The sequence below is a fragment of the Dendrobates tinctorius genome, unplaced genomic scaffold (assembly GCF_039654945.1).
Source record: "Dendrobates tinctorius isolate UK_male_01 unplaced genomic scaffold, ASM3965494v1 ptg000083l, whole genome shotgun sequence".
NCBI classification, from domain to species: Eukaryota; Metazoa; Chordata; class Amphibia; order Anura; family Dendrobatidae; genus Dendrobates; species Dendrobates tinctorius.
The window spans coordinates 23,212,598-23,239,577 of record NW_027361751.1 but is presented as its reverse complement, the minus strand read 5'-3'; the positions used below and the strand labels follow the sequence as shown (position 1 = coordinate 23,239,577).

At 42.9% G+C, this 26,980-nt stretch overlaps 1 protein-coding gene across 5 annotated transcripts in view; it reads left to right on the top strand.

The window, feature by feature from the left end:
* Positions 1-26,980, top strand: part of ERBIN (erbb2 interacting protein) — a 251,664-nt gene that overhangs the window by 199,928 nt on the left and 24,756 nt on the right. For 4 of the 5 annotated variants that reach the window (XM_073584218.1, XM_073584219.1, XM_073584217.1 and 1 more), the window contains 10 exons: positions 289-361; positions 1,775-1,904; positions 2,594-2,709; positions 4,854-4,923; positions 6,755-6,854; positions 16,524-16,645; positions 19,096-19,269; positions 22,757-22,939; positions 25,661-25,796; positions 26,125-26,308. In XM_073584218.1, coding sequence (XP_073440319.1) covers positions 289-361; positions 1,775-1,904; positions 2,594-2,709; positions 4,854-4,923; positions 6,755-6,854; positions 16,524-16,645; positions 19,096-19,269; positions 22,757-22,939; positions 25,661-25,796; positions 26,125-26,308 — 1,288 coding nt within the window. The remainder of the gene's footprint in view (positions 1-288; positions 362-1,774; positions 1,905-2,593; positions 2,710-4,853; positions 4,924-6,754; positions 6,855-16,523; positions 16,646-19,095; positions 19,270-22,756; positions 22,940-25,660; positions 25,797-26,124; positions 26,309-26,980) is intronic. The other variant, XM_073584220.1, reaches the window with a different exon arrangement.

Here is a 26,980-nt window from a genome sequence, read left to right as displayed (position 1 = left end):
ACTTAGAACAAACGACACCATGTGTAATAATTCTAATGGCCACCGGGGGCAATCAACCCACTTTGGCACCAAGCCAAAGGAAAAAAAGTTCACTTTGTCCATTTACTTGTCAGATCCACCTTGGATCATGACACATGTAATCATTTCAAGCAATGGTGATCGAAATTAGATTTCATTTATTAAAAAAAAAAAAAAAAGTAGGAAGTTTATAGAATTTGTAAAACCCACAAAATTGACCCAATTACAAGGAGTTTGGTTCCATGGATCTGTCGGCTTTTTTTGTTCCAGGTGCGCTGAAGAAAACAACAACTCTGAAAATAGATGAGAACCAGCTGATGTACTTACCGGACTCCGTTGGGGGGTACGTTTCTCCTCGATGTACTGTGTAACTCCTGATTTTAAGACGAGATTGCCGCTTACTTTATCAATTTGACAGTTCATTAATTTATCTCCAGAGCTCGCTGATTGGTAGGGTTGGTTTCTCCCTCGTTTATTCCTGTCCATAAACCAGCATTGATCCCTGTATACAGCTGATTGGTGCTCATTTATGCCTCGTTCATACAGACTTATACCAACTATATGGGAACAGGACGTTCATATGACCGTTCTGTCCCCATAGAATATGTAGATTTTTTTTATTGCAAGTCTCCCATTTACACCGGGTAGATGTGCTGCTGATAATGGTGATTTTCCTTCCGGCGTGGAAGAATGATTGGTTTGCTCGATGATTGGCTGATCGTTGGCATGTTTACACCAGCTAATAATCAGCCAATGAAAATGGATCTTAAAGTGATTGTCTACTAATGGATAACCCCCTATCAATAGCCCCAATCAATACTTACCTTCTGGACCAGTGCCCGTTCTCCAATTCCATTGCAGTGCCCCCTGCTGGTCTTAGGACATAATGATAGGTAATCGCTGCAGCCTCTCTTTAACTACAGAGTCCACCATTTTAGAAAAGTGTGACAAACATGTGAATACAACTGATTGGCTGCAGCAGTCACATGACATCGTTTGTCACAAGACTGGCAGGAAACATAGCAATGAGAGCGAAGTCGGTGCTATGTTCCAGAAGATGTGGTAAAATAATATATACCTCTTACAGGGAATCTTTTGGCAAGTTTTTGCTCTGTAATCTGACAGCATCATCATCATGTAGGGACAGAGACCCTGATTCCAGCAATGTATCACTTAGATTACAGGGTGCAGCAGTTATAATAGAATCACAGTTTTCTCTGCTGCAGACCTAGCAGTGCTCAGAATGCTGAGCTCTAAGTAATCCCGCCCACACCACCGATTGACAGCTTTTTGTGCACACTCTATATAGTGACAGTGAGCTGGTAATCAGTGCTGGGGGAGAGGTTTGACTAGCATGCATGAGATCAGTTGTCCTGTAGTGAAAATCTCCTGCTGATAAATCACTGGTTATTTTGAATCTGGAAAACACAGTCACTGTAATCAGGGTCTCTGCCCTTACATTTTGCTGCTGTCATATTACCTAGCGAAAACCTGCTGATAGATTCCCTTTAAGCCTCCTGGGGCCGTTGATGGGGACTGTTCAGTATTTCTGTAATTCTAATAATCAATGATCTAAAAAAAAAAAATGGTCATAATGAATGTATGGTGCCGAGATGATGCTCCTGATTTTTGTCAGTGGGCTACTGGTATTCTAGCACTGCAGAATATCTAATTGTACCGTTCTGTAAAGTCTGACTCTAAGCTTTCTGAAACTTGTCCACTTTCTTCTATAAATGGCGACATCTTCTCCCTCCAGGCTGGTTTCCCTTGAAGAGCTGGATTGCAGTTTCAATGAGATTGAAGCTTTACCTTCCTCTATCGGGCAATTTTCTCAGCTACGGACGTTTGCCGCCGATCATAACTTCCTCACGCAGCTTCCCCCAGAGGTGCAATGACTATTTTATTCATCACGCCATGTGTGAATTGCTTTAGAATCCGTTTCGCTAGAGCTGTAAGCGAGGAACCAGCCACTTTCTGAGGGTTTTCAGCTCGCAGAACTTTCTCACTTTCACAAGATCTAATCAAGTGTCGTCTAGCCGGATTCCCAGTTTACCGCAAGAGTGTCTCTATATTATCAATGATTGCTAATTGATTACATACTAAATATTGAAAAAAATATGTCTAGGAAGGGTCAGGCATGTTGGGTTTCAATATGCCTGATCCTATAATATCAAGGAAAATATCCCTTATAAACTTGAGTGGGAATGATGGCAATAAAAGACATTACCCATCCCCCCCGCTAGCAATAGGATGTAAAGAAACTTCAGAGATTTGAAAGTAATTGTAAAATAAATGTGGTAGGTAAAGGAAGTCTTATCAGCACGAAATGACTGTTCAAACCAAGCACATGCTCTCGGTGCACCCTCCATCTATCTCGGCGCTCCTCTTCCTGGTTTCATAGCTCTGGGACCAGATAGAAAACCACTAGATGGGAAGATGACCGGTTTGGCAATGCCAAGGATGCACCAAGCGCTTTTGCTTGCTTTGAACAGTTGTTTTGTGCTGAGAGTCCCTTTAACACTTACATTTGAGCTGCTCGCACTTAACGTGTATTTTTTTTTTGCTAATTTATTAGATTGGAAATTGGAGAAGCGCCACTGTGTTATTCCTACATTCTAATAAATTGGAGTCTCTCCCCGAGGAAATGGGAGACATGCAGAAGCTGAAGGTCATCAACCTGAGTGACAACAAGTGAGTGTGGCCTGTGACTTGTGGGTTTAGGAACCCATTCTGCACACATGGAGTGGAGCTTGTGTAGCCCCTCTACTCATATATGGACTTAACATGCAGATAGGCATAAAGCGTCTTACACATTTATTATACCACAGTTTGTTGCCGTCTTTCTTTTAAAGAAATCTGTCGGCAGGTTTTAGCAGTGTAATAATATAGCATCGTGATGTCGGGACACAGACCTTGATTCCTGCAATGTATCACAGATATCTCTAACAGAGCTCAGGTGTTGAGCTGTGTATAACCCCATCCCCACCACAGCTTCCAGTGTACATTGAAGCTAATCAGTGCTGGTGGTGTGGTTGGACTAGGAGGCATGAGGCCAGTTGTCCTATAGTGATCTTCTGCTTATAAAATACTGTATTGAAACGGCAAAACACAGCCCGGTAAGTGACACATCCCTGGAATCATGGTCTCTTGCCCTACATCAGGCTGCTGTCGGTATACATAGCAAGAACCTGCTGACAGATTCCCTTTAACTAGGTGTTCTTCTCCATCCTCATTCTTGTTTCACATGATGTACTAGGTACTGGATGAAAACCAAAGCATGGGTCTTATTAAAGAGATTTTACAAAGTTGCCGTAAATACTCTTTCTATAGGATGGCGAATAATTGGCTGATTGTTGGTGGTCTGATCATTGAGACCCCCTCCCGCCTCATTCTAAGATCGGTGCCCTGGATATCTTGAGAATTGGGCGCAGCAGGGTCCCATCTTGAATGGACTGGCGGTGCACATGCGCTCGGCCTCTGCTCCATGTATTGTCTTTGAGGCGGCTGGAAATCTGAGTACGGCATGCTGCTATTTTCAGCAGTTTTATTGACAACGTAGCGGAGGCTGAGCATGCGCACATCCGCTGCATACAACATGAGACTCAGCAGAGCCCCTTTCTCAGGCATGCACAGGGTCCCAGCCCTTGGGCTTCCAGCAAGTTTTCTCCTATCCAATGGACAGGGGATAAATTTCAATTTGGTTAAAATCCTTTTATAATCACCATTTTATGGTTTTTATCCTGTACCTAGTGCAGCATGTAAGAAAAGAGTGAAGATAAGAATAGATAGGGGATCACTTACAATTTTAGAAAAACCCTTTAAGACTACCCATCTGTGTAGGCCTTCTGGACATTATAGAGGAGTCTTTACGAGCTGGAGAGTCGCTATCATTTTCATGGAACCTGGAGCAAGTAATACTACGTTTTCCGTGTATCGGCTGGGGATCGATCTGGTCACTAGAAGTTCAGGGGAATGAATTTACAGTATAAAAATGTATCAAAATGTATTACAATAAATGCTCTAAAATAAGAAAAACATAACTAATAAGTGAATGTACCCTCACCAACTGAAGGAGTAACCATTGAAGTTGTCACCATACCAGACGATATGGTCTCAGACTGCATGACGTGAATGCTAGAATGGCTATATTGGCTATGACGCCAACACATTTATGTACTAAGTTTGCCGTCTCTCCAAGTTCAGGCCAAATTACATCTCTTACTTTGCACTGATAAGGGGCAATACCCTGGAACACCGTGTCTACAAATTGAGATTTGACTTTTATCTTATGTCACGTTTCAAGGCTCATTAAAGGGTCGATATTGACTTTTAAGATTACTACTTCCAATAGTTGGCACTAGGGTTCAATTCCTCTTTCTCTGCGAAGAGACGATTTGCATATTTAATTTCCCACAGGAGCATGTAAGGCTTTTAAGTCTCCTCATACCGGCGCGCCAGACCTGGCATGTCACTCTTCACAAGGAGAAAACTTACCCCTTAGATCCCAGTCTTAGCCTCTCACCTAGCCAAATCAGATCTCCTACTTCGCACTGATGAGGGGCAACATCCCGGAACACCGTGTCTGTAAATTAATATTCTGACTTGGCTTTTGTCCTAAGTCATATTGCAAGGCTTGATAAAGGGTCGATATTGACTTGTAGGATTACTACTTCCGAAAGAGACAATCTAAAACCATAACATCCATGTCCCAGAAGTGCAGTAATAATTTGAGGTGTTTTACTTGAACCCTGATTTGCTCACCACAAAACACAATTATTACAAGTTCTCACCACAATAATGAATCTCTTTTGTCTGTTTTTTTTTTTAATCCACAGATTGAAGAATTTGCCCTTTAGCTTCACCAGGCTGCAGCAGCTCACCGCAATGTGGCTGTCAGATAATCAGGTGGGGGTTTCACTTTCCCTGGAAATGACCTTTTCCCGTTCTGCTTTCTCTGTGTCCCCGATGTCAAATGAAATCTAGAGCTTCGCATGTAAATGACAGCACTCTCGGAGAGCAGGAGAGCCGTGTACGTGTGGAAGTAATGATGTGGAAAGCATTGTGCGCAGTGACAGTAGGAGGATATGCTCCTGTGCACACCGCAGCACAATTACGGGTTTGTTCCCGATACATTGTGTTCTGTCATCTGCTGTAACCTGCTAAGTGCATTAATGTAAAAGTATCGGTATAACGATGACAATGAGGGATTTATTCATCTACACACCTTCCGAATAATGACCCAATGCCGGCAGCTCCGGGTACGTTATTAATCGGAGCTGGGTTCCCGGTGCTGATTGCATTAATTGTTAATTGTTATTAAGTTAATTTGTTAGTAGGATAGACATATTGTGGGAAATGCAATGCAGACCTTCCCATTTAGACTCTGTTTACAGAGTTAGGCTGCCATGCACATTAGATGACTTGTGGCCGAACAATGCTTTGGCCAATTGTTCTGCTAATCTCCATGTCGGCCGACTTCCACTTGGACTTGTCCGATCGCCATCTCTCTCGAGCATCTGTCAGCAGGCGCCCCCGTAAACATTAGGTTGTCAACCAAACCCATCGATGTTGACGGCTTCAGCCGACTTTACTCTGTCTATGGGGCCCTTAGACTTTGATACGGAAATATGTGACACAAGTGAGATGTACAGACTGGCCTCCAAGGTCTCCTGACTTGAGTGAATTTTTCAAGATTCGGTTACAATTACGATTGCCTGTAGAAATGACCGAATATGTTCGTAACCAATCATCAAACATAAATTCGGCACCAATATGGTAACAATATGGCACGAAAATGGCAAATTCATATTCGGCTGCCGATTCCGAACATATTCGCTCAACTCTATTCCTGACCCAAAACTCAATAGCCTCATATGTGAACAGTGCCTTGAAAAAGTATTCATACCAAGTGAACGCTTCCACATCTTTTCACGTTACACTCACAAATTTAAATTCTTTATTGGGATTTGATGTGATATACCAACACAATCTGTAAATTGTGACGTGCATTTGTATTCAGTCCCCCTGAGTCAATACTTTTGTAGAACCAACTTTCTCTGCAAGTATTTTAAGCCATTTCTTTACCAGCTTTGCACATCTAGAGGGTAAAATGTTTGTCCATTCTTCTTTGGCTCAGTGAGATTAGATGGAGGCGTCTGTGAACAGCAATTTTCAAGTCTTACCACAGATTCTCAATGGGATTTGGGTCTGGGACTGTGACTGGGCCATTCACACACATGAATATGCTTTGATCTAAACCATACATTGTAGCTCTGGCAGTAGGTTTAGGGTCGTTGTCCTGCTGGAAGGTGAAACTATGCCCTTGTCTCAAGTCTTTTACAGCCTTTAAAAGATTTTTCTTCAGGATTGCCCAGTGTTTAGTTCCATCCATCTTCCCATCAAATCTGACCAGCTTCCCTGCCCCTGCTGAAGAAAAGCATCCCCACAGCATGATACTGCTACCACCCCAAAAAACTTACCAAAGTAATTGCAGCGAAAGGTGGTCCTACAAAGTGTTGACTCAGTGAGGCTGAATACACGTCACAATTTTCTGTTATGAGCAGGAACTCTATAAGAAAAATTATCTACATCTAAATATTTTACAGAATATTATAAAGTCAGATGTGGGTGATTTTTACATTCATTATTTAATTAATCGACCGTCACCACAGTTACTACTGTAGTGATTGCACGTTATTATGAGGGAAAGTGTTGACTAAGGTTGGTTGTTTTTCAGTCCAAGCCCCTCATCCCACTGCAGAAAGAGACGGACCCGGACACCCAGAAAACCGTCTTAACTAACTATATGTTCCCGCAACAACCAAGGACCGATGACAGTAAGGACCATTTGGTTTCTGCTTCTATAATGTCGTGATCACAATTGCTCCATTTACAAGCATTTCTAAATTTATTTCTCTTAAGGTTTTTTTTATTAAATGTAAAAAACGGATATTTACAGAACTATATAATTTCATGTCCATTTCAGAAAGTTTCTGTTTGTGCGTTTTTCTGTTTCAATAGATTTTTATTTTTTCCAAAAAGAAAGAAAGAAAAAACTATTTTTTTGTAACAGCAAAAACAAGCTGTGCATGTGGCATATCACTTCTATCTGCGTTTTTCTGATGGGACACTTATGAGAGTCCTCTATGCAGAGAGATTCAGCTCGCAGCTGGAATCAGAGGGGCCACCAAGTCCAAGTGTTTGGTTTTTCTTCAGCGCCACCACAGGGAAAACTAGGCATTACACAGTAATCAATATATAGTCTTTATAGCACACAGACATATTGGGTCTTCCTGAATGAGTGCAGCTCTTCATAGCTTTTCTCTGCCCAAAATAATAGATGAGGGCCCTAAACGGGATCTCCGAATCCCCCCAATGCTGTACTTATAAATGGTCTTCACTCTGCCAAAAATGACACTGGTGCACTGTACCCAACAGGGCGTTGGCAATGCCAGATTGAAAATGTCTATTGAGGAATGTCACTTTCAGCATGACTTAGAAACCCCCTTTAAATCTCCAACGAGTATGTGTTTGGAAAAAGAACATAGGGACTTTATAAATATGGCATTTGGACCGTACAAACTTCATTGCTTAAAAGGAAATCTGTCATGTCCCGAAATGCAATTAACCTGCAGATATGGGGATAGTTTGCAAATTAATAACGTTCAAGAGCTGTGTGACCGCACTGAAGACACAGCTACCTAGAGGCAATGAACTTTATTGCTCCTGGCAGCCTCTGGCTTTTAGTCAAAGAGGCGTGGTCCGCGCAGCTTCAGTCACCGCTCAGTAGAGATCTTTAACCACACCCCGGACATGACATGACTGAGAGCTGCCACAACACTGATGCCATGTAGAGCCGGCTATCAGTCATTGTCGGGGTGCAGTTACAGCTACTGCTCACTGGGCTGGGCTTTGGGGGGGGCCAGTAACTAGTATTTTTTTGACATGAGAGGCTCCCATTTAATGTTTTTGTTGGTTTGAAGGGCATTCTCGTCTCTTACACCTATAGCATATCCACAGGACATCACATAAATGTATAGTAGATGCCTGTTCCACCAATGGGACCTGGCTCTACCTTGAAGCTATGGCCCGTTTCTCTCTTTCGTCAGTGGTCAGAAATCTGATGCAAAGCAATGAGAATCCCGACCTCCTCTCTAATAAAGGCTATGCGCCGTTCCATAAGTAGGATCAGCATCTACTAAACCTTTCGGGCATACCCTGTTAATATGCCATAAATGTAATATATTGGACTACCCCTTTAATGTACAGATATAGTAAATGATTTTGTATTTTGTGAATATTGCTCCGTGGGCCGGTCTTGTTGTTCTTGTAGGCAGCTGGATACCATTCACGCTCGAGCAGTCCTAGAATTGTGCTTCGTTCTGGATAATAATTTGCTGCATTTGATCTCTCTGCCACCACAGAAAGGAATGTTAGATGTTTACCTTGCAGATTAATCATTCTCTACCAGATGGACAAAAAACATCAGAGAGCAGCTCTCTCTTGTATAATCTGTATTTTGACTACTTCTCAGAACAGGTGCCCAGTTTCCACTGAGACACTACACTCTGGAACATGCAATGTTAAAAAAAAAAAATAAAGGGAAGACTAAAATACCGTATCCTAGAATCCTAGATAACACTGAATGAAATATTCTAGTTGCAAATCTTTATTACATAGTGGAATGCGTTGAGCACAATAAAACACAAAAATGATCAATGTAAATCAAAATTAATATCCCATGGAAGTGTGGAATTGGAAATATATTCAGCGAGTAGAAAATCAAATTGCAGGCTGATCCAACTTCAGTGGAAATGCCTCAAGACAAGGAATTGATGCCAAGTAGTGTGTGTGGTCTCCATGTGCCTGTATGACCTCCCTACAACACCTGGTAATGCTCCTAATGAGGCGACGGATGTTTTCCTGAGGTATCTAGTCTCAGACCTGGATTAAAGCATCAGTCAACTACTGGACAGTCTGTGGTGCAACGTGGCGTTGGTGGATGGAACGAGACATGATGTCCCAGATGTGCTCGACTGGATTCAGGTTTGGGCAGTGGGCAGGCCAGTCCATAGCATCGATGCCTTCATCATGCAGGAACTGCTGACACACTTCAGCCACATGAGGCCTAGCATTGTCATGCATCAGAAGGAATCCAGGGCCCACTGCCCTTGCATATGGTCTCACAATGGGTCTGAGGATCTCATCCCGGTACCTGATGGCAGTCAGGGTACCTCTGGCTAGGAGGGCTGTGCAGCCTTCCAAAGAAATGCCTCCCTATGCCATTACTGACCCACTGCCAGACCAGTCATGCAGGAGTATGTTACAGGCAGCAGAATGTTGTCCATGGCATCTACAGACTCGGTCACTTGTGCTCAGTGTGAGCCTGGTCTCATCTGTGAAGCGCACAGGGCGCGAATGTAGAATCTGCCAATCTTAGTTTTTCTGGAAAATGCCAGTCGCCCAGCACGGTTTTGGGCTGTAAGCATAACACCCCACTTGTGTATGTCGGGTTGTCACACCACCCTCATGTATTCTGTTTCTGACAGTTTGAGCAGACACATGGATGTTATTGGCCCGCTGGAGGTCATTTGCAGGGCTCTTGCACTGCTCCTTTTGTTCCTGCTTGCACAAAGGAGGAGGTAGAAGTCCTACTGCTGGGTTGTTGCCCTCCTATGGTCCCCTCCACATCTCCTGGTGTACTGTCCTGTCTCCTCATATTTTCTCCATGTTCTGGACACTGTGCTGACAGACATAGCTTACCCTTCTTGCCTCAGCTTGCATTGATGTGCCATCCTGGATGAGCTGCACTACCTGATCATCTTCTTTGGGTTGTAGATACTGCCTCATGTTACTGTACAGTATCTCTAGAGGTGATAGCAATGACAAAATGCAAAAATGACCAAAACAGCCAAAACGGATGAGAACTGAAATGGTCTGTGGTCACCACCTGCAAAACCACTCCTTTATAGGGGTTGTCTTGCTAATTGCCTATCATTTCTACCTATTGTCTGTTTCATTTGCACAACAGCAGGAGAAATTGATTCACAATCGGTGTTGCTTCATAACTGGGCAGGTTGATTTCACAGAAGTGTGATTGACTTGGCGTTGCATTGTGTTGTTTAACCCCTTTCTGCCATGTGACGTACTATCCCGTCCATGTGTCCTGGGACTTAATTCCCAGGGACGGGATAGTACGTCACAGCGATCAGCGGCGCCCACTTGGTGAGCGCCGCTGATTGCGGCCGGGTGTCAGCTGATTATCACAGCTGACACCCGGCACAATGTGTCAGGGGCGGTCATGGACCGCCCCGACACGTTAACCCCTTGCACACTGCGATCAAACACGATCGCGGTGTATCGGGGGTTAAAGGGAAGCATCGGCAAGGAGGGGGGCTCCCTCCGTGCTTCCCTGAGCCCCACGGCAGCATAATGTGCGGGGGGCTCCTTCCCTGCAGATCCCCGGATCCAAGATGGCGACGGGGACCTTCGGGGGCCTGCAGGGAGCTGGCTTCCTCAGTGCATGCAAAGCGCAGGCAAGAGGAAGTCTGCTTCAATGCCTGTGACAGATCGCTGATCTGTCACAGTGATCTGTGATGTGACAAATCAGCGATCTGTCACAGGACAGTGATCTCCCCCCCTGGGACAACCTAATAGTTAAAAAAAAAAAAAAAAAAAAAGTGTAAAAATAATTTTAACAAAAATAGCTAAATAATTTAAAAAAAAAAAATTCCCTAATAAATTCATTTTTTGGAAACAAAGAAAAAAAAAACAATAAAAGTACACACATTTGGTATCGCAGCGTCCGTAACGACCTGCCCTATAAAACTGTCCCATTAGTTAACCCCTTTAGCGAACCCCTTAAAAAATAAAAATAAAAAACGCGAAGCAAAAAAAATACTTTATGATCATACCGCCGAACAAAAAGTGCAATAACGCGCGATCAAAAAGACGCATATAAATGTGCATGGTACCGCTGAAAACGTCATCTTGTTCCGCAAAAAACGAGCCACCACACAGCATCATCAGAGAAAAAATAAAAAAGTTATAGCTCGCAAAATAAAGCGATGCAAAAATAATCTTTTATATAAAATTGTTTTTATTGCATAAAAGCGCCAAAACATAAAAAAATGACATAAATGAGGTATCACTGTAACCGTACTGACCCGAAGAATAAAACCGCTTTATCAATTTTACCGCACGCGGAACGGTGTAAACGCACCACCCAAAAGAAATTCTTGAAACGCTGGTTTTTGTTCATTCTGCGTCCCAAAAATCGGAATAAAAAGCGATCAAAAAATGTCACGTGCCCGAAAATGGTACCAATAAAAACGTCAACTCGTCCCGCAAAAAATAAGACCTCACATGACTCGGTGGGTCAAAATACGGAAAAATTATAGCTCTCAATATGTGGTGATGCAAAAACTATTTTTACAATAAAAAGCGTCTTTTAGCGTGTGACAGCTGCCAAATATAAAAACCGCCATAAATAGTAAATCAAACCCCCCGTTATCACCCCCTTAGTTAGGGAAAAATAATAAAATTAAAAAAATGTATTTATTTCCTTTTTCCCATTAGGGCTAGGGTTAGGGCTGAGATTAGGGTTAGGGGTGTGTTAGGGTTGGCGTTAGAATTGGGGGTTTCCACTGTTTGGGCACATCAGGTGCTCTCCAAATGCAACATGGCGTCGGATCTCAATTCCAGCCAATTCTGTGTTGAAAAAGTCAAATGGTGCTTCTTCCCTTCCAAGCTCTGCCATGCACCCAAACAGTGTTTTACCCCCACATATGGGGTATCAGCCTACTCAGGACAAATTGCAAAACAATTTTTGGGGTCCTATTTCTCCTGTTGCCCTTAGGAAAATAAAAAATTGGGGGCAAAAATATCATTTTTGTGGAAAAAAAAAATATGATTTTTTTTATTTTCACGCCTGGGCGTTATAAACTTCTGTGAAGCACTTGGGGGTTCAAAGTGCTCACCACACATCTAGATAAGTTCCGTGGGGGGTCTAGTTTCCAAAATGGGGTCACTTGTGGGGAGTTTCAATAGTTTAGGCACATCAGAGGCTCTCCAAGCGCACATGACCATTCCATCAAAGTCTGCATTCCAAAACGTCACTACTTCCCTTCCGAGCCCCGACGTGTGCCCATACAGTAGTTTTCTCCCACATATGAGGTATCCGCGTACTCAGGACAAATTGGACAACAACTTTTGGGGTCCAATTTCTCCTGGTACTCTTGGGAAAATAAAAAAATTGGGGACTAAATGATCATGTTTGTGGAAAACTATGATTTTTTTATTTTCATGCCCGGGCATTATAAACTTGTGTGAAGCCCTTGGGGGTTCAAAGTGCTCACCACACATCTAGATAAGTTCCTTATGGGGTCTAGTTTCCAAAATGGTGTTATTTGTGGGGGGTTTCCCCTGTTTAGGTACATCAGGGGCTCTCCAAAGGCAACATGACACCCGCAGACCATTCCATCAAAGTCTGCATTCCAAAACGTCACTACTTCCCTTCCGAGCCCCGACGTGCGCCCATACAGTAGTTTTCTCTCACATATGGGGTATCAGTGTACTCAGGACAAATTGGACAACAACTTTTGGGGTCCAATTTCTCCTGGTACCCTTGGGAAAATAAAAAAATTGGGGACTAAATGATCATGTTTGTGGAAAAAATACGATTTTTTTATTTTCACGCCCGGGCGTTATAAACTTCCGTGAAGCACTGGGGGGTTCAAAGTTCTCACCACACATCTAGATAAGTTCCTTAGGGGGTCTAGTTTCCAAAATGGGGTCACTTGTGGAGGGTTTCCACTGTTTAGGCACATCAGGGGCTCTCCAAACGTGACATGGCGTCCGATCTGAATTCCAGCCAATTTTGCATTGAAAAAGTCAAACAGCGCTCCTTCCCTTCTGAGCTCTGTCATGCACCAAAACAGTGGTTCCCCCCCCACATATTGGGTATCAGCGTACTCAGGACAAATTGCACAATAACCTTTCCAGTCCAATTTCTCCTTTTACTCTTGGTAAAATAAAAAAAATTGAACCTGAAGTATTTTTTTTTGTGAAAAAAAGTTAAATGTTCATTTTTTTTAAATATTCAAAAATTCCTGTGAAGCACCTGAAGGGTTAACAAACTTCTTGAATGTGGTTTTGAGCACCTTAAGGGGTGCAGTTTTTATAATGGTGTCACTTTGGGGTGTTTTCTATCATATAGACCCCTCAAAGTGGCTTCAAATGTGATGTGGTCCGTAAAAATAAAATGGTGTTGTAAAAATGAGAAATCACTGGTCAACTTTTAACCCTTATAACTTCCTAACAAAAAAAATTTTGGTTCCAAAATTGTGCTGATGTAAAGTAAACATGTGGGAAATGTTACTTATTAAGTTTTTTGTGTGCCGTATCTGTGTAATTTAAGGGCATAAAAATTCAAAGTTAGAAAATTGCGAAATTTTCTAAATTTTAGCCAAATTTCCGTTTTTTTTTTTCATAAATAAACGCAAGTTATATGAATGAAATTTTACCACTAACATGAAGTACAATATGTCACGAGAAAACTATGTCAGAATCACCGGGATCCATGGAAGCGTTCCAGAGTTATAACCTCATAAAGGGACAGTGGTCAGAATTGTAAAAATTGACCCGGTCATGAACATGCAAACCACCCTTGGGGTTAAGTGTTCACTTTATTTTTTTTTCAGCAGTGAATATTTATTTTATTTATTTTGCTCACTTATATAGCGCCACTAATTGAACAGCGCTTTACATACTTTATCATCACTGCCCCCATTGGGTTTCACAGCCTAAATTCATGTCTTTGGAGTGTGGGAGGAAACCAGAGAACCTGGAGAAAACCCACTCAAACACGGGGAGAACATACAAACTCCTTGCAGATGTTGCCTTTGGTGGGATTTGACCTCAGGACCCCAGCGCTGCAAAGCGACAGTGTTAACCACAGAGCTACTGTGCTCCCTATATATATGAATTTATGAGATTTACTATTACCTTATTATAATGCATCCTTTGTATCTGTGGTTATGATTTGTATCTCAAGCTTCAAATGTCAATTTTTGGAGGGGTACGGGTCTCCATGTATGCCGTGCAAGTATGATACATTACATCAACATTTGTTTGTTTTTGGTGGAATTGGCCACAAATTCAAAAACGTATGAGCCGGGATAGTTTATTTTTCTTTCTGAAGCATTGCCATGGATGTCTTCTCCCCTTCTCCTCTATTCTTCACCCTATTGAAATAAAAGTGCACCTAATCCAAGTATCATATTTATGTCACGTGGCACCTAAATTATAGTGGACTATAAGATCGAATATTGCTGATTTAATGAGCGCCCGTCAGTGCATTTTTACTTATGGAAGTAGTGGTATGACTGTGTGGATGATTTTAGCCCAGTAATAAGGAAACATTTTTTTGTGGAGCTCCAATGTGACAGACAGTGTAAAAGTCATATGCAATTCAGTTCTCTTTAAAGGAAACCCATTAGTCAATTCATGTTGTGCAAACACCGGTCACCATGAATCACAGCATGGTTGCACAATTGCAGCCAGATATATTTTCTGAAAAGCTCTGGGGTTTCAGAGAAAATATTTGGCCAAGGACTATTGGGGGAGATGAGACTAGTTCGGTACCACCCTGGCCGGCTTCTTCCCGCACTGCTCTAGGTGAATGACAGGCCTGTGAGAGAGACCTATCAAGTCACCTGGAGCACAGCTGGGAGAAGCTGGCATGGGGCAGCCCTGGACTAGTCTCATCTCACTATGGTCGTCAGCCAGGTCTTTAAACTTTGTTTTTTCTGAAACACCGGAGCTTTTCATAGAACAATATATCTATCTGCTATCATAAGAGGAAGCAGTGATACCCCTGAAGAACCCTTGCGGAATGTGACCATAGTGAGGTAAGACTGCCATCTGCTGGCCGGGCGCAATCAGGTGGAACCTATTTGTACCTGAAGAACTGCAGGGGGAGCAGCTTCGTATGCTTGACTTGGTCAGGTGACTCGCAGGACAGAGTTCCAGGATATAAAAACCCTGCACACCAAACTGCAGGCAGATTTGACGCTAAGAGAGAGAGAGAGGAGCAGACGCGGATCAGGGCTGGTGCTGAGGCCAGTTTGACTACGTCCAGGAAGACCCAGAGTTCCGACTAAGACAGTCCAGCCCAAGACCTACGCCATACGCCGGTCAAGACCCAAACACCAGACTTCGTCTGTCAAGATCCAAGCCCCAGTCCTGTCTGCTTCAGGCCCAAGGGACATTAACCGACTTTCAAGCAGCGATGATCTGCGAGGGCACAATGACTAGAGAGGCATGCCTGCGATTGCAGAATGACAGCTTGAGTCAGCAGGGCCGTCACTTCCATGTATAACATAAGGCATCGGGGTGAGCTGGGGTGAGGACAGCAAGGGGGGAGGGGGCCAGATGGTGGGTGGGAGGCTCAACGAGCTTTAATAGATTTAGTCAGAAAGACTTGTGTCTAGTGGGAAAACCCGGTGACCTCCGCTATGGCCGAAGTTAAAGCAAGAACCTATGTGGTAACTCCCATGAATGGACGTACCACCTACGTGAAGAGGACATTCGTATTATATAGTGAAGAACTCTCGTTACTATTTCACTCGTATTGTTATTTGGTTTATTGTTGATTTGCCTTGTCATTATCACCAACTGTTTAGCATTACTGTAAATTACTATTGTATTTAAACAGAATTATATCGTTCACGGACTGTACCTGCCATGCGTTATCTGTGCGCAGCATTCGGTCACCTGCATTACACGGCTACGCTCTGATTGATGTTGAGTACAGAAAAATGGCAGCAACATCAGCTCACCGGTATATGAGGTTTTCCATCATTGGTTGGGTGCAAAGAAACTCCAGTCTGGCTTCTGGGTGAAAAGAAGCACGGAAGGTAATGTGGATCCAGCAACTGCCAAAATTTTGTTGACTAAAACATCACATATATTTAGAACATTAAAAGCAGAGGAGAATTATACCATGATGAATAAGAAAAAAAGACATAGAGGCTATGTGTTTCGAGGTCAAGGCTAAGAGCTGCTTGCTCGAAACCTGTAGACCAGATGATTTTTTTTTAAATTTATCAGGATTTTAATTTTTTACCTGGTTTTAATGTCCTAAATAAATGTGATGTTTTATTCACCCCAATTATTGTAGTTGCTAGATCCACATTACTTGCGTACTTCTGATTCATGCCGTCTGTGTCTTGGGCAGAATAAATCAACAGACAGGTTCCTTTTAAGCACTCAGAGATAACCTATAATACAGTGACACTTTTAGTACAGGATCAAACTTTTAAGTAGTTTAGTTCCATTTTTAATTACCATAGATAACAATCCCCGATGTTCTGCACAGGCATCATTTCATCTATTTTCACTAATCACGACTTCCTAAGCATGTTGTTCTCATAATGCCGGCGCCACTTTGTAATTTGTGCCATTTGAGCCAATTTGTGTAATGGGGACTTGTGTGTTTTTTGCAGTCATCTTCTCGTCAGACAATGAGAGCTTTAACCCATCTTTGTGGGAAGAGCAGAGGAAGCAGCGGGCACAGGTCGCCTTTGAGTGTGATGACGACAAGGATGAGCGTGACGTTCCAGCCCGGGTCAGTATTCAACATTAACTTGTAGAAACCGCCATTGTACATCCGTATAGGTCCTGGTACCAGAGCTGTGGCGTTACGAATCCAAGGTCCCACACTCTGACTGCTTCATTAATGGACTTGTCATTAGTACATTTTCTATGGTAACATCACTGTATTACTGCTGATAGATATTCTTACCATTTCTAAACTTGTGTAAATTCCTATGAAAGTTGATCAATTAATGAACCAATGCTAATAATGGATTGTATCTTTTTCACAATTTAAGTAGGTTTTAACAACTTCAACCAAAACTAGCTTGGACTTCACAGCCCTGATTGCTGTTATTGTCTTTATTGTAAAAGCAAAGGGAAACATGTCATATTTACACCGAATATTCTACTTTTATAACAAAAAGTTAAACGGCTCAGGTGCAGAAAAGTTCCTGTGTATCACTATCAATGTCAGGGGTGGGCAATTAATTTTCCTGAAGGGCCACATGAGAGACCATGACTGTTGTGGAGGGCCAAACTAATAGCTTGAAATTAATTCTACTCAATATTAATTTATTAATATTAATTGTATCACTTAATATTGAGCATAATTAAGTATGCTGATACCCCCTATTTATCTTTGCACCCCCCCACAGCCCCTTATATACAACATGAGCCTCACACAGCCTACTACATATGCGGAATGAGCCCCACACAGCCTCCTTTTATAAGGCATGCACCCCAAGCAGCCTCCCTATATGTGGCATGAGCCCCACACAGCCTCCTTATATGCGGCATGAGCCCCACACAGCCGCCACATGTACGACATGAGCAACACACAGCCTCCCCATGTGCGGCATGAGCCCCACACAGCCTCCCCATGTACAGCATGATCCCCACACAGCCTCCCCATGTACAGCATGAGCCCCATACAGCCTCTCCATGTGCAGCATGTCACCCACATAGCCTCCCCATGTGCTGCATGTCACCCCCATAGAATCCCCATGTTCACCCCCATAGAATCCCCATGTTCACCCCCATAGAATCCCCATGTTCACCCCCATAGAATCCCCATGTTCACCCCCATAGAATCCCCATGTTCACCCCCATAGAATCCCCATGTTCACCCCCATAGAATCCCCATGTTCACCCCCATAGAATCCCCATGTTCACCCCCATAGAATCCCCATGTTCACCCCCCATAGAATCCCCATGTTCACCCCCCATAGAATCCCCATGTTCACCCCCCATAGAATCCCCATGTTCACCCCCATAGAATCCCCATGTTCGCCCCCATAGAATCCCCATGTTCGCCCCCATAGAATCCCCATGTTCGCCCCCATAGAATCCCCATGTTCGCCCCCATAGAATCCCCATGTTCGCCCCCATAGAATCCCCATGTTCGCCCCCATAGAATCCCCATGCTTACCCCCATAGAATCCCCATGCTTACCCCCATAGAATCCCCATGCTTACCCCCATAGAATCCCCATGCTTACCCCCATAGAATCCCCATGTTTACCCCCATAGAATCCCCAGGTTTACCCCCATAGAATCCCCATGTATACCCCCATAGAATCCCCATGTATACCCCCATAGAGTCCCCATGTATACCCCCATAGAGTCCCCATGTATACCCCCATAGAATCCCCATGTTCACCCCCATAGAGTCCCCATGTTTACCCCCATAGAGTCCCCATGTTCACCCCCATAGAATCCCACTGTATGGTCCACGGCTGTCTTGGTCTGATGTACTGTATGTATATAAGATTCATTGAGGATGGAATCACTAGATCTTAGAACTTTCTCTGTTTAGTGACTGCAAGAAAGCGGACCTGTCACTTGCTATAAATATGTCCTGTTTATTATATACTGCAAATGCAGCCATTCTAGACCTTTTATCCACCTGGGTGTAGCCATTAAGAAGAAGAGTTTTGAGGATGACTCCCAATTCAATAAAAAAAACCCTAGCTTTTTATACAGGGAAGAGAGGACCGTATCTCAGGAACAGAGAGGAGCAGGATCAAAGGGAAAACAGCAGCATTTACACCACGATTTCTTTAATACACATATCATTGTTGGTTATAGTTAACTTAGTGACAAAATGCACAATTGGTGGAGAAAGGTTGAACTTGATGGACCCAGGTATTTTATCAACATTTATATGTTGAGGTTTATTCCTTATGGACATGGCTGAGCTGTGGTGACACAAGGAATTCCCTATAGATCTGTTGTATGGAAGTATCTACTTGCTGCCATATGGAGCTCATCTATGGGCCATATGTTGGAAATACTCTGCAGTGCTTTTAGGGATGAAAATCTCCAAAATATGCGTGGCTGGACCACCCCCCCCCCCCCCACAGAGGTCGGGAATTTATGCTCTATTCCATGGCTATGGAATAAATTCCAAACTTGAGAATATCCCTTTATTGTTAGGTCAGACATTAATCAGATTGTTTTTTTTTTTCTTTCTTCATTGCAGGAGGGAAATTTGAAGAGATATCCAACACCATACCCCGATGAGCTGAAGAACATGGTGAAAACCGTACAGACCATAGTGCACAGGTTGAAAGATGAAGAGAAGGCTGAGGAAGCCAATAAGGAAATGAAGCAAAATGAAGCCCAACAGCAGCACACGAAGGACACAGGCATAAAGGTGGCGTATATTCGGATACCGTTTGTAGGGATTACCCTTATATAACAATCCATGTAGATGTATTCAAATGCAAATGGCTTACAAAATGGTAACTTGTTCTTTGAAATTACACTCTTCACGCAGTAAAGGTGATTTGCTTGTAATATGGTGTTAGCAAAACCTAATTCTAGTCTACAAATGACAGTGAATTAATGGTTTTATAGAAATAAAATGAATGAGCTCATGACCTTCTCTCGGGTAGGAAGTGGCCACCTATGCTTTTGACTTTATCTAATTAACTTTTGGCTGTTTGTGTCTTCTATTGAATTTATTAGGAGTTAAAGGGGTTGTCCACTGTTTGGACAACCCCTTCTTGATCAAAATGTTTGGCACCGATACAATAATAAAGATTTTTCCCCTATCCTGTGCTTTTGCCACTTCCACATTGTCGGCAGTTGCTCTCCCCGGGGTCTAGTGCGGTGTTGTGACACGTGATGGCGCCAGATGATCCTGGACTTCCTCATCATGTTCGTTCAAAGGCATGGACAGTGATGCCAGTGCTGATTTGGGCCCTGGCGTAACCTGTCACAACCACCGCACGAGAGCCCCTGGGGAGAGCGACTTCCGAAACTGCGGGAACAATGCCGGGAGGGGAGTATAAGCTTCATTATTTTATCGGGGCTAAACATTTTAATTAAGGCTGGTTGTCCAAGTAGTGGACAACTTCTTTAAGTCAATTGTGACCACTTCTGTAATTTTTGAGTGAGTATAAGGGATTACCTGCCTCTGAGAAGTGTTTTGTTCAGGATCCTCCATCAAACATAATCCAGCCACTAATTTACTTCTTAAAGAGGACCTTTCACTTTCCCTAAATATGTAATTTTTAACCCCTGCTGTAAATGCCGCAGTTCTCTTGAGTCTGGCATTATTTTTCTGTTGCTCCTGGGCCTCTGCATTCTTGAGATATGGCCTCCTCTTCCCTATATATGAATCTGGACCCGTAAGTGTGGCACCATGCGTCTTTATTGCCACAAAAGGGTTAAATATGTACTGTTTTGCATGTGTATTGTGAGCAATGGTAGTTATGCTTTCTCTGCTAGAGACCACAACACACACACACACAATTTGCCTCACTCCCTCATTTGTCTGGAGCTTAGAGCTTTGCAGACATGCCCTAACTGCGAGGGGGAGGAGTCGTGAGTTGTTTCAGTGAAGAAGGAAGTGAACGCTCCTGGCAGCCATGATGACATGTGGTCCCTCCAGGAGTAAAGCTATTAAGAAGCATCAGGGAATCAGCCCCTAGGCCATCCATGCTTTCAGAGTAGGGTGGTAAGCTGAGAGACTGTGAGTTCATACAGCAACAGTGCAGTGTTTCCCCTGGGATTACAGCAGCAAACTAGGATCAGTGAGGATTGTACAAGAAGGAACGTGAGCTTCACAAAGGATCCAGGCTGCAAGTTGCCAGAGGAGGAATACACAGTGAGTAGAGGCTATACTAGAAGTTTCAAACTCTGGGAAAGCTTGTTCCCTGAAGGGATTAGAATAGCAGGAAGCTTACACTGAGTCACAGCAGGGATAGATAACTCCCATTCTCCAGAGCAGATTGTAACCTGGTGAGAATTGTAATATGTCCTCTGAACTGCACCTGAACTACAGTAAACGATAAAGTGACTTTTCTGGTCTCCTGCCTTATTACTCCATGCCTTCTACTTCCATCACAATCTCTGGGGGTCGGCCCTGGTTGGAGAGGGTTTAACATCTGCACTGCCATCACCATCTACTCCCCCAGGGATCATCTGCAGTGCCGGCTATACTACAGTCGAACACTCCAACTGGCGTCACGAATCACTACATAAACTTTATCCCTAATCAATACTCCCCTTTTACATGACCGCCTGAGGTCACGGATCGGGTCACTGCCACTTTGACATTTCCCATTGAAGAAATAACTGGCTCGGTACCGAGTATCCCACCGCCCCTCGGGCGCGTCATAAGCCAAATATACGGGGTCAGCCAGAGAACTCTAATAGAGAAGAATAAATGACCACACACATTTGGCTTAAATGATTAGATTTACATTTGTGAGGGAACAGAGGAGCAAAAAAGAAACGGCGCCAGATAAATGAGAGCACATCAGGTAATAAACATGACATAAGGAAGACAAAAGCAACATCAACACACATTATTTTTTTTTTTACGTTTTTGTAGTGTTGATTTTCAATTAATTTAAGAAATGATAATTTTTTGCTGGAATATTTTGATGAGTGCTGGATACATCTTCTCCACAATGGCTTAGATATGCGCTGAAGCAATGGTGTAACGTGAAACTTGTTGGCCTCAATGTAAAATCTACAAATATTACTGGTCTTTTATACAATTGGCCTTGTCATAAGGGCGAAATGGACCTCTCTTGTCCCCCTGGATCCCTTCCCCAGTTTCAACCTTTGCGCCCACTATAGTTATTCCCTTGGCCAGAAACCTTTTGAAGTTGACAAGCTTAGATATAAGGGGACAGAAGTCTGATGTACATAAAAAGGTGCTTTTCTGATGTGAGTGGGCTTTTGGAGAGGTTTGCATGGGTATTCTCAAATGTGAAAGTTATACCTCATCAATGGTGTACATTAAAATGATATTGTGGTACTGTGTTAGCTCGAAAAAAAGTAAATACTTTTATGCCCCAAAAAATCTGGTTAGGCAATAAAGGTATCGCTCCTAGAATACTTTTGGGTTTTTTTTTTTGGGGCATTGAAGTATGTACACACTATTAGTGGGATAGGGCTAACTTCCCAATTACAGGGGGTCTGACCACTGAGACCCCTACTGATCCTAAGAACTCACTGTAAAGAATGTTGTGTGACTAGAGCAATGGTCAACCATGCGCTTTGTCACTCCATTCATTCTTATGGGAGAGCTAAAGACCTGCTGGGCGCTGTGCTCGGCTACCTCTAGCAATCTCATTAAAAATGATTACAGCTGCAATGCATTCGGACCCCGAGTAATCAAGATATTACCCCCTATTTCATGAATAGAGGAAAGCTTCCAAAGATTGGACAACCCTTTAATTGTAAATCCATAAGATAAAACCTCATGAAAAATATAAGGCACTACATAGTCCCCTATAGCTAGGGACTATTTTCTGGGAAAATTCAACATGCATATGTAATTTGGGTATATTCATGGTCCCTAATGGCGTATTTAGATGACACACTAATCTTTAAAAGATTCTTAATCCAGCTTAAAAATCATTGTTTTCGTCAGCGCATCGTCCTGTGTAAGCAGATGTGCTGCCGATAATAGGATATGCTGTGAGCACAGAACGATTGTATTACCGATTGTTCTGTGCACATATACTGATCATCGCCCTTTTTCAACAAGCGAGTATATGACCAGTCTGTTCTGGTAAAGCCAAGTGGTGTGCAAGGGATGTAACTGAAGGCAAAATAAATGTTTTCACTCCTAATGATTTCGTGGAATTTATTATTTTCTTTTTCATTTTGGGTACACCTAGGTTATAGAACCTGTCCTAGCTAAAAGTGATGTAGAAGAAAAAGAAAATAATTCTGTGGGGAACTGCATACAAAAACCTTGCGAGCCAGAGCCTTCGACCATCACAGGAAACTCCCAACCAACTAATCTCACCAAAAATCTCTGGAATGCAAAAACTGTTGTGAACCATGACGAGACCCTTGAGGTATGTGTATCATGACGGACCCCGATGTCACGATGAGTCTACACTGCCATGCTCAATGATGACCGGATCCAAATCATGGCCCGTGTGCACCTACTGCGCCATATATCACCATTTAGAATATCCCTCTATCCCCATGTCCTGGAGGCCATAACTGTGCAGAGAACACCCAGTGCCACGTAAATTGTATACGGCAAATCAATTGGTGACATCTTCCAATTCTAACCAGGTGTTTAAAGTTGTTCCCGAGTTGTTCACAGGATGATCGCTCGGCCGTGAGTCACCTACTTTACCTATATTACTAGGGAATAATGGAGCATTTCATTACTTCTAACACAAGCTCATTGTAATGGGCTTTGAACTTGTCTTTTATCCCGACTGACTGAGCACACAGCGCGCCTGAGGGCCACCGTGTCATATTCTAATGAATTCTCATCAAAGGAGGAAATCGTTGTTTTAATTCATTCTGAAAAACGGTTTTCTGTTGTTTCTTTGTAAATTCCAGCTGTTAACAGTCTATGGATATCTTAAGTACTCTCATTACAATGCTGGTGATGTAATGATACCGGCAAACCCAAAATGTGCCCAGGACCTCTGTGATTTCCTCCCAGAACTATTGTTTCTTGGGATATTCTTGGTCATACACATTAAAGGGAACCTGTAATCTGCAGGCAGCATGTTATACAGCATGGGGAGCAAACTAGATTGATGTATAGCTTTGTTAGGGGCGGATACTTGACAACTTGGGGCCTCTGCACAAGAAATGTGTTTCTGCTTCCCTCTTTTTATGGCAACCAACCTATCTTTTACATAGTCTCCTCTCATTTTGTATATTGCCGTCCCATATTACAGTGCCCTCTCGTTATGTACAGCACCGTCCCTTGCATATCTGACTTTCGTTATATATTACATACCATCCTATCTTGTTAGCTATATAATGCAATGAGGGCACTGTGAATAACAAAAACAACAAGAATACACTCTGTAAGGAACGGTGGTATATATAACAAAATTAATAATGGGACAGCACTGTATATAACAACACAGTAAAGGACCACCCCATGCATAACTAGAGAGGATGATACATAATAAGGAAGTAATTCAAGTAATAATGTCCCCAATACTTGCAACCTTCCAGGGATAATGTGCCCCCTTCTGGTATAATGAGCCCCATCTTGGTCCCCTTCCTATATAATGTTGCCTATCCTGGGCCCCTTCTTGGATAATGTGCCCTATCTTGGGCCCCTTCTTGGGATAATGTGCCCCATCCTGGTTCCCTTTCTATGTATAATGAGCCCCATCAATGTCTCCCAATCTGGCCTCCTTTTTGGTATAATGTCCCCCTTCCTGGGATTATGTGCCCCTTTCTGGTATAATGAGCTTTATCCTGGTCCCCTTCCTGGGGGTAATGTCCCCAATCTTGGTCCACTTCCTGCTATAATGTTGCCTATCCTGGGCCTCTTTTTGGATAATGTGCCCTATTTGGGCCCCTTCTTGGGATAATGTGCCCCATCCTGGTTCTCTTTCTATGTATAATGAGCCCCATCAGGGTCCCATTCCTCAGACACAAATCCAGCTGAAGAAGTCTCTGGTGGCATCAGCAGACCCCACTCCACCTCTCGGTGCACCTGAGTTTTATGAGAAAAGATTTTGTATAACCAGTGTATTTATCCTTTAAACCTATGCTGTTTAGGGGTTTTTTTGTCCAGTGGGCGGTCCTATCAGTGATGGACAGTTTTCCTTGTATAAGTATACATACAGGGATGACTGTCAGTCACAGGAACGTCCACTGGACTGAGAATCCCAGATGGAGCAGAGGTTTAAATGATGAAAATACAGCTTATACGGAATCTTTTCTCACATAACTACACATGAATCTGTTCAGCTCCTCCGGCACTATAAATCCATGAAACATACTTATCACTTGGCTACAAGATCAATTTTATGGTTCAGATTACAAGAACAAGGTCCCAAAGTCTTCTACGCATAACCATCGCTCCAGTCACTGTCGACTGGATCGGCATTCACACATGCACACTACCACTTCCTTAGACCCATGGAAGTGAGTGAAGCAGAGGTTGTGCATGTGCATTCCCACTCCATTCCCACAGAAGGCTGGCATGTTGTTGTAAGGGTCCCAGGATTTGGATCCCCAAAAGCAATCATACATTTATTATCTGTTATGATCCAAGACCCACTTCAGCATTTTTGTGGCACGTCTTCCACTGGATGAAGTCTAACGGCACGTTCTAGCTAATTGATGAGGGACTTGGCAACTGATTAGCAAATGACGGAATATGCTAGTGATATACTATCATGTTTTGGACAGAAAATAACTTTGAGGGTTGTGTATCTTAGAAAAAAAATAATTATATTCCCGATCAGGGAATTCTAACGTAATACAGGGGGTCAACTTTTCAGGATGTTCTTCTTTTGACCAGAGTGGAAAGGAAAGATTCTCCCATTCTGGAGTTCTGTCCTGTCCTGCATTACACACGAGACATTCATTTGGATGGGCCATTTGAAATTCTCAAATTCCCCTGTGGTGTCCCTGTAGGAAAACAAAACACTTACTGACAGGTCTGCTGACAGATTACAGCTGATTACTAGGGGTCCTAACAAAGAGACACTTCAATAACTACTTACTGTCTCGGAACCGTTGTAACAAGTAGGGACTGTCCTAAAAGTAGAACGTATTTAACGATGATCATCCCTCTAATATAGGGCAACGTTTCTGTGCTGCAGGAGTCAGAAGATCTGTCTTATGATGAGGAAATGAAGATGGCAGAAATGCGGCCGCCACTTATTGAGACATCCATGAATCAACCTAAAGTCGTAGCGCTGAGCAACAACAAGAAAGGTGATAATGAGCAAAGCACATGCTGTCTCTTCTGGGTTTCTAGCATTAGGTGGATTTTGGCTGTGTTTGCAGGGTCCTTTTGCTGTGATCGTTTCTCGGTTTTACTTGGGATATACAGACCTCTGGGTCCTCATCATACTGTTGATAATTGCCAACATAAATAGATCACTTCTCATTGTCATTAATACTTAATAATGATTTACTTGGCTGTGTTACATTTCAATCTTTCTGCTTTCCTCGTTGAAATTGGATGAAGTGCACTAATCTTCCGGCGCTGGAATCTTGGACGTCTTCCCGAGACTAAATGTTTTAACTTATTGTGTTTCAGATGATATTAAAGATGCAGACTCTTTGTCAGACGAAGTGACCCACAACAGTAATCAGAACAACAGCAACTGTTCCTCACCATCCCGTATGTCTGACTCAGTCTCGCTGAACACCGAGAGCAGCCATGATACTTCCCTATGCTCTCCTGAAAAAGAGTCCGGCATTGCCATGAGTTTGAAATTAAGGTAGGTGCCTCCTGATAACCCTATTGTGACACATTCCTCCTGTTACCAAAAGTAACATTTATGTACGATGAACAGGTAAATCATATTGGTTAATATTAGTGATGAGTGAACATGCTGGGATAAAGTATTATCTGAGCATTCTCGGGTGCTAACAGAGTGATTTCCGCTTGGTTGAAAAATATGTTCGATTCCCCCTGGCTTTTGGATGCCTACATCGTGCCGATGTATAGCTATGTGCTCCCTTGACATCAGAAACGTTGACACCTAGCAATGAGTATACGAATAAGAAACAATTAGGTCCACTTTAAGCTATTATAAGTTAAGCTCTGGAAACCATACCACCAAAAACAGGAAATCAAATAGGTGAGGTTCTGTTGGACACCCGGCATCTCTCCCACACAATACTTCTATGTAATAGCATAGAACCATAACATGATAAAGAGAAGAACGAACAAGGAAAGATGCATCTTATTTGATATATTCCAGTCATATGTTTTTTCCACTTTCTCTCAATATTCCTGACGCTCCAGTAAAAGGTGATCCACTGAAAGGTATCTCTGCTCTAATAACTTGACCTTAAAGTGATATTTCTATTTGTTTAGGATCAGTATGGGTCCAGTATCTGGGAACCTCAGCGATTCTGAGATTGAAGGATTGGTTTCCCATCATAGT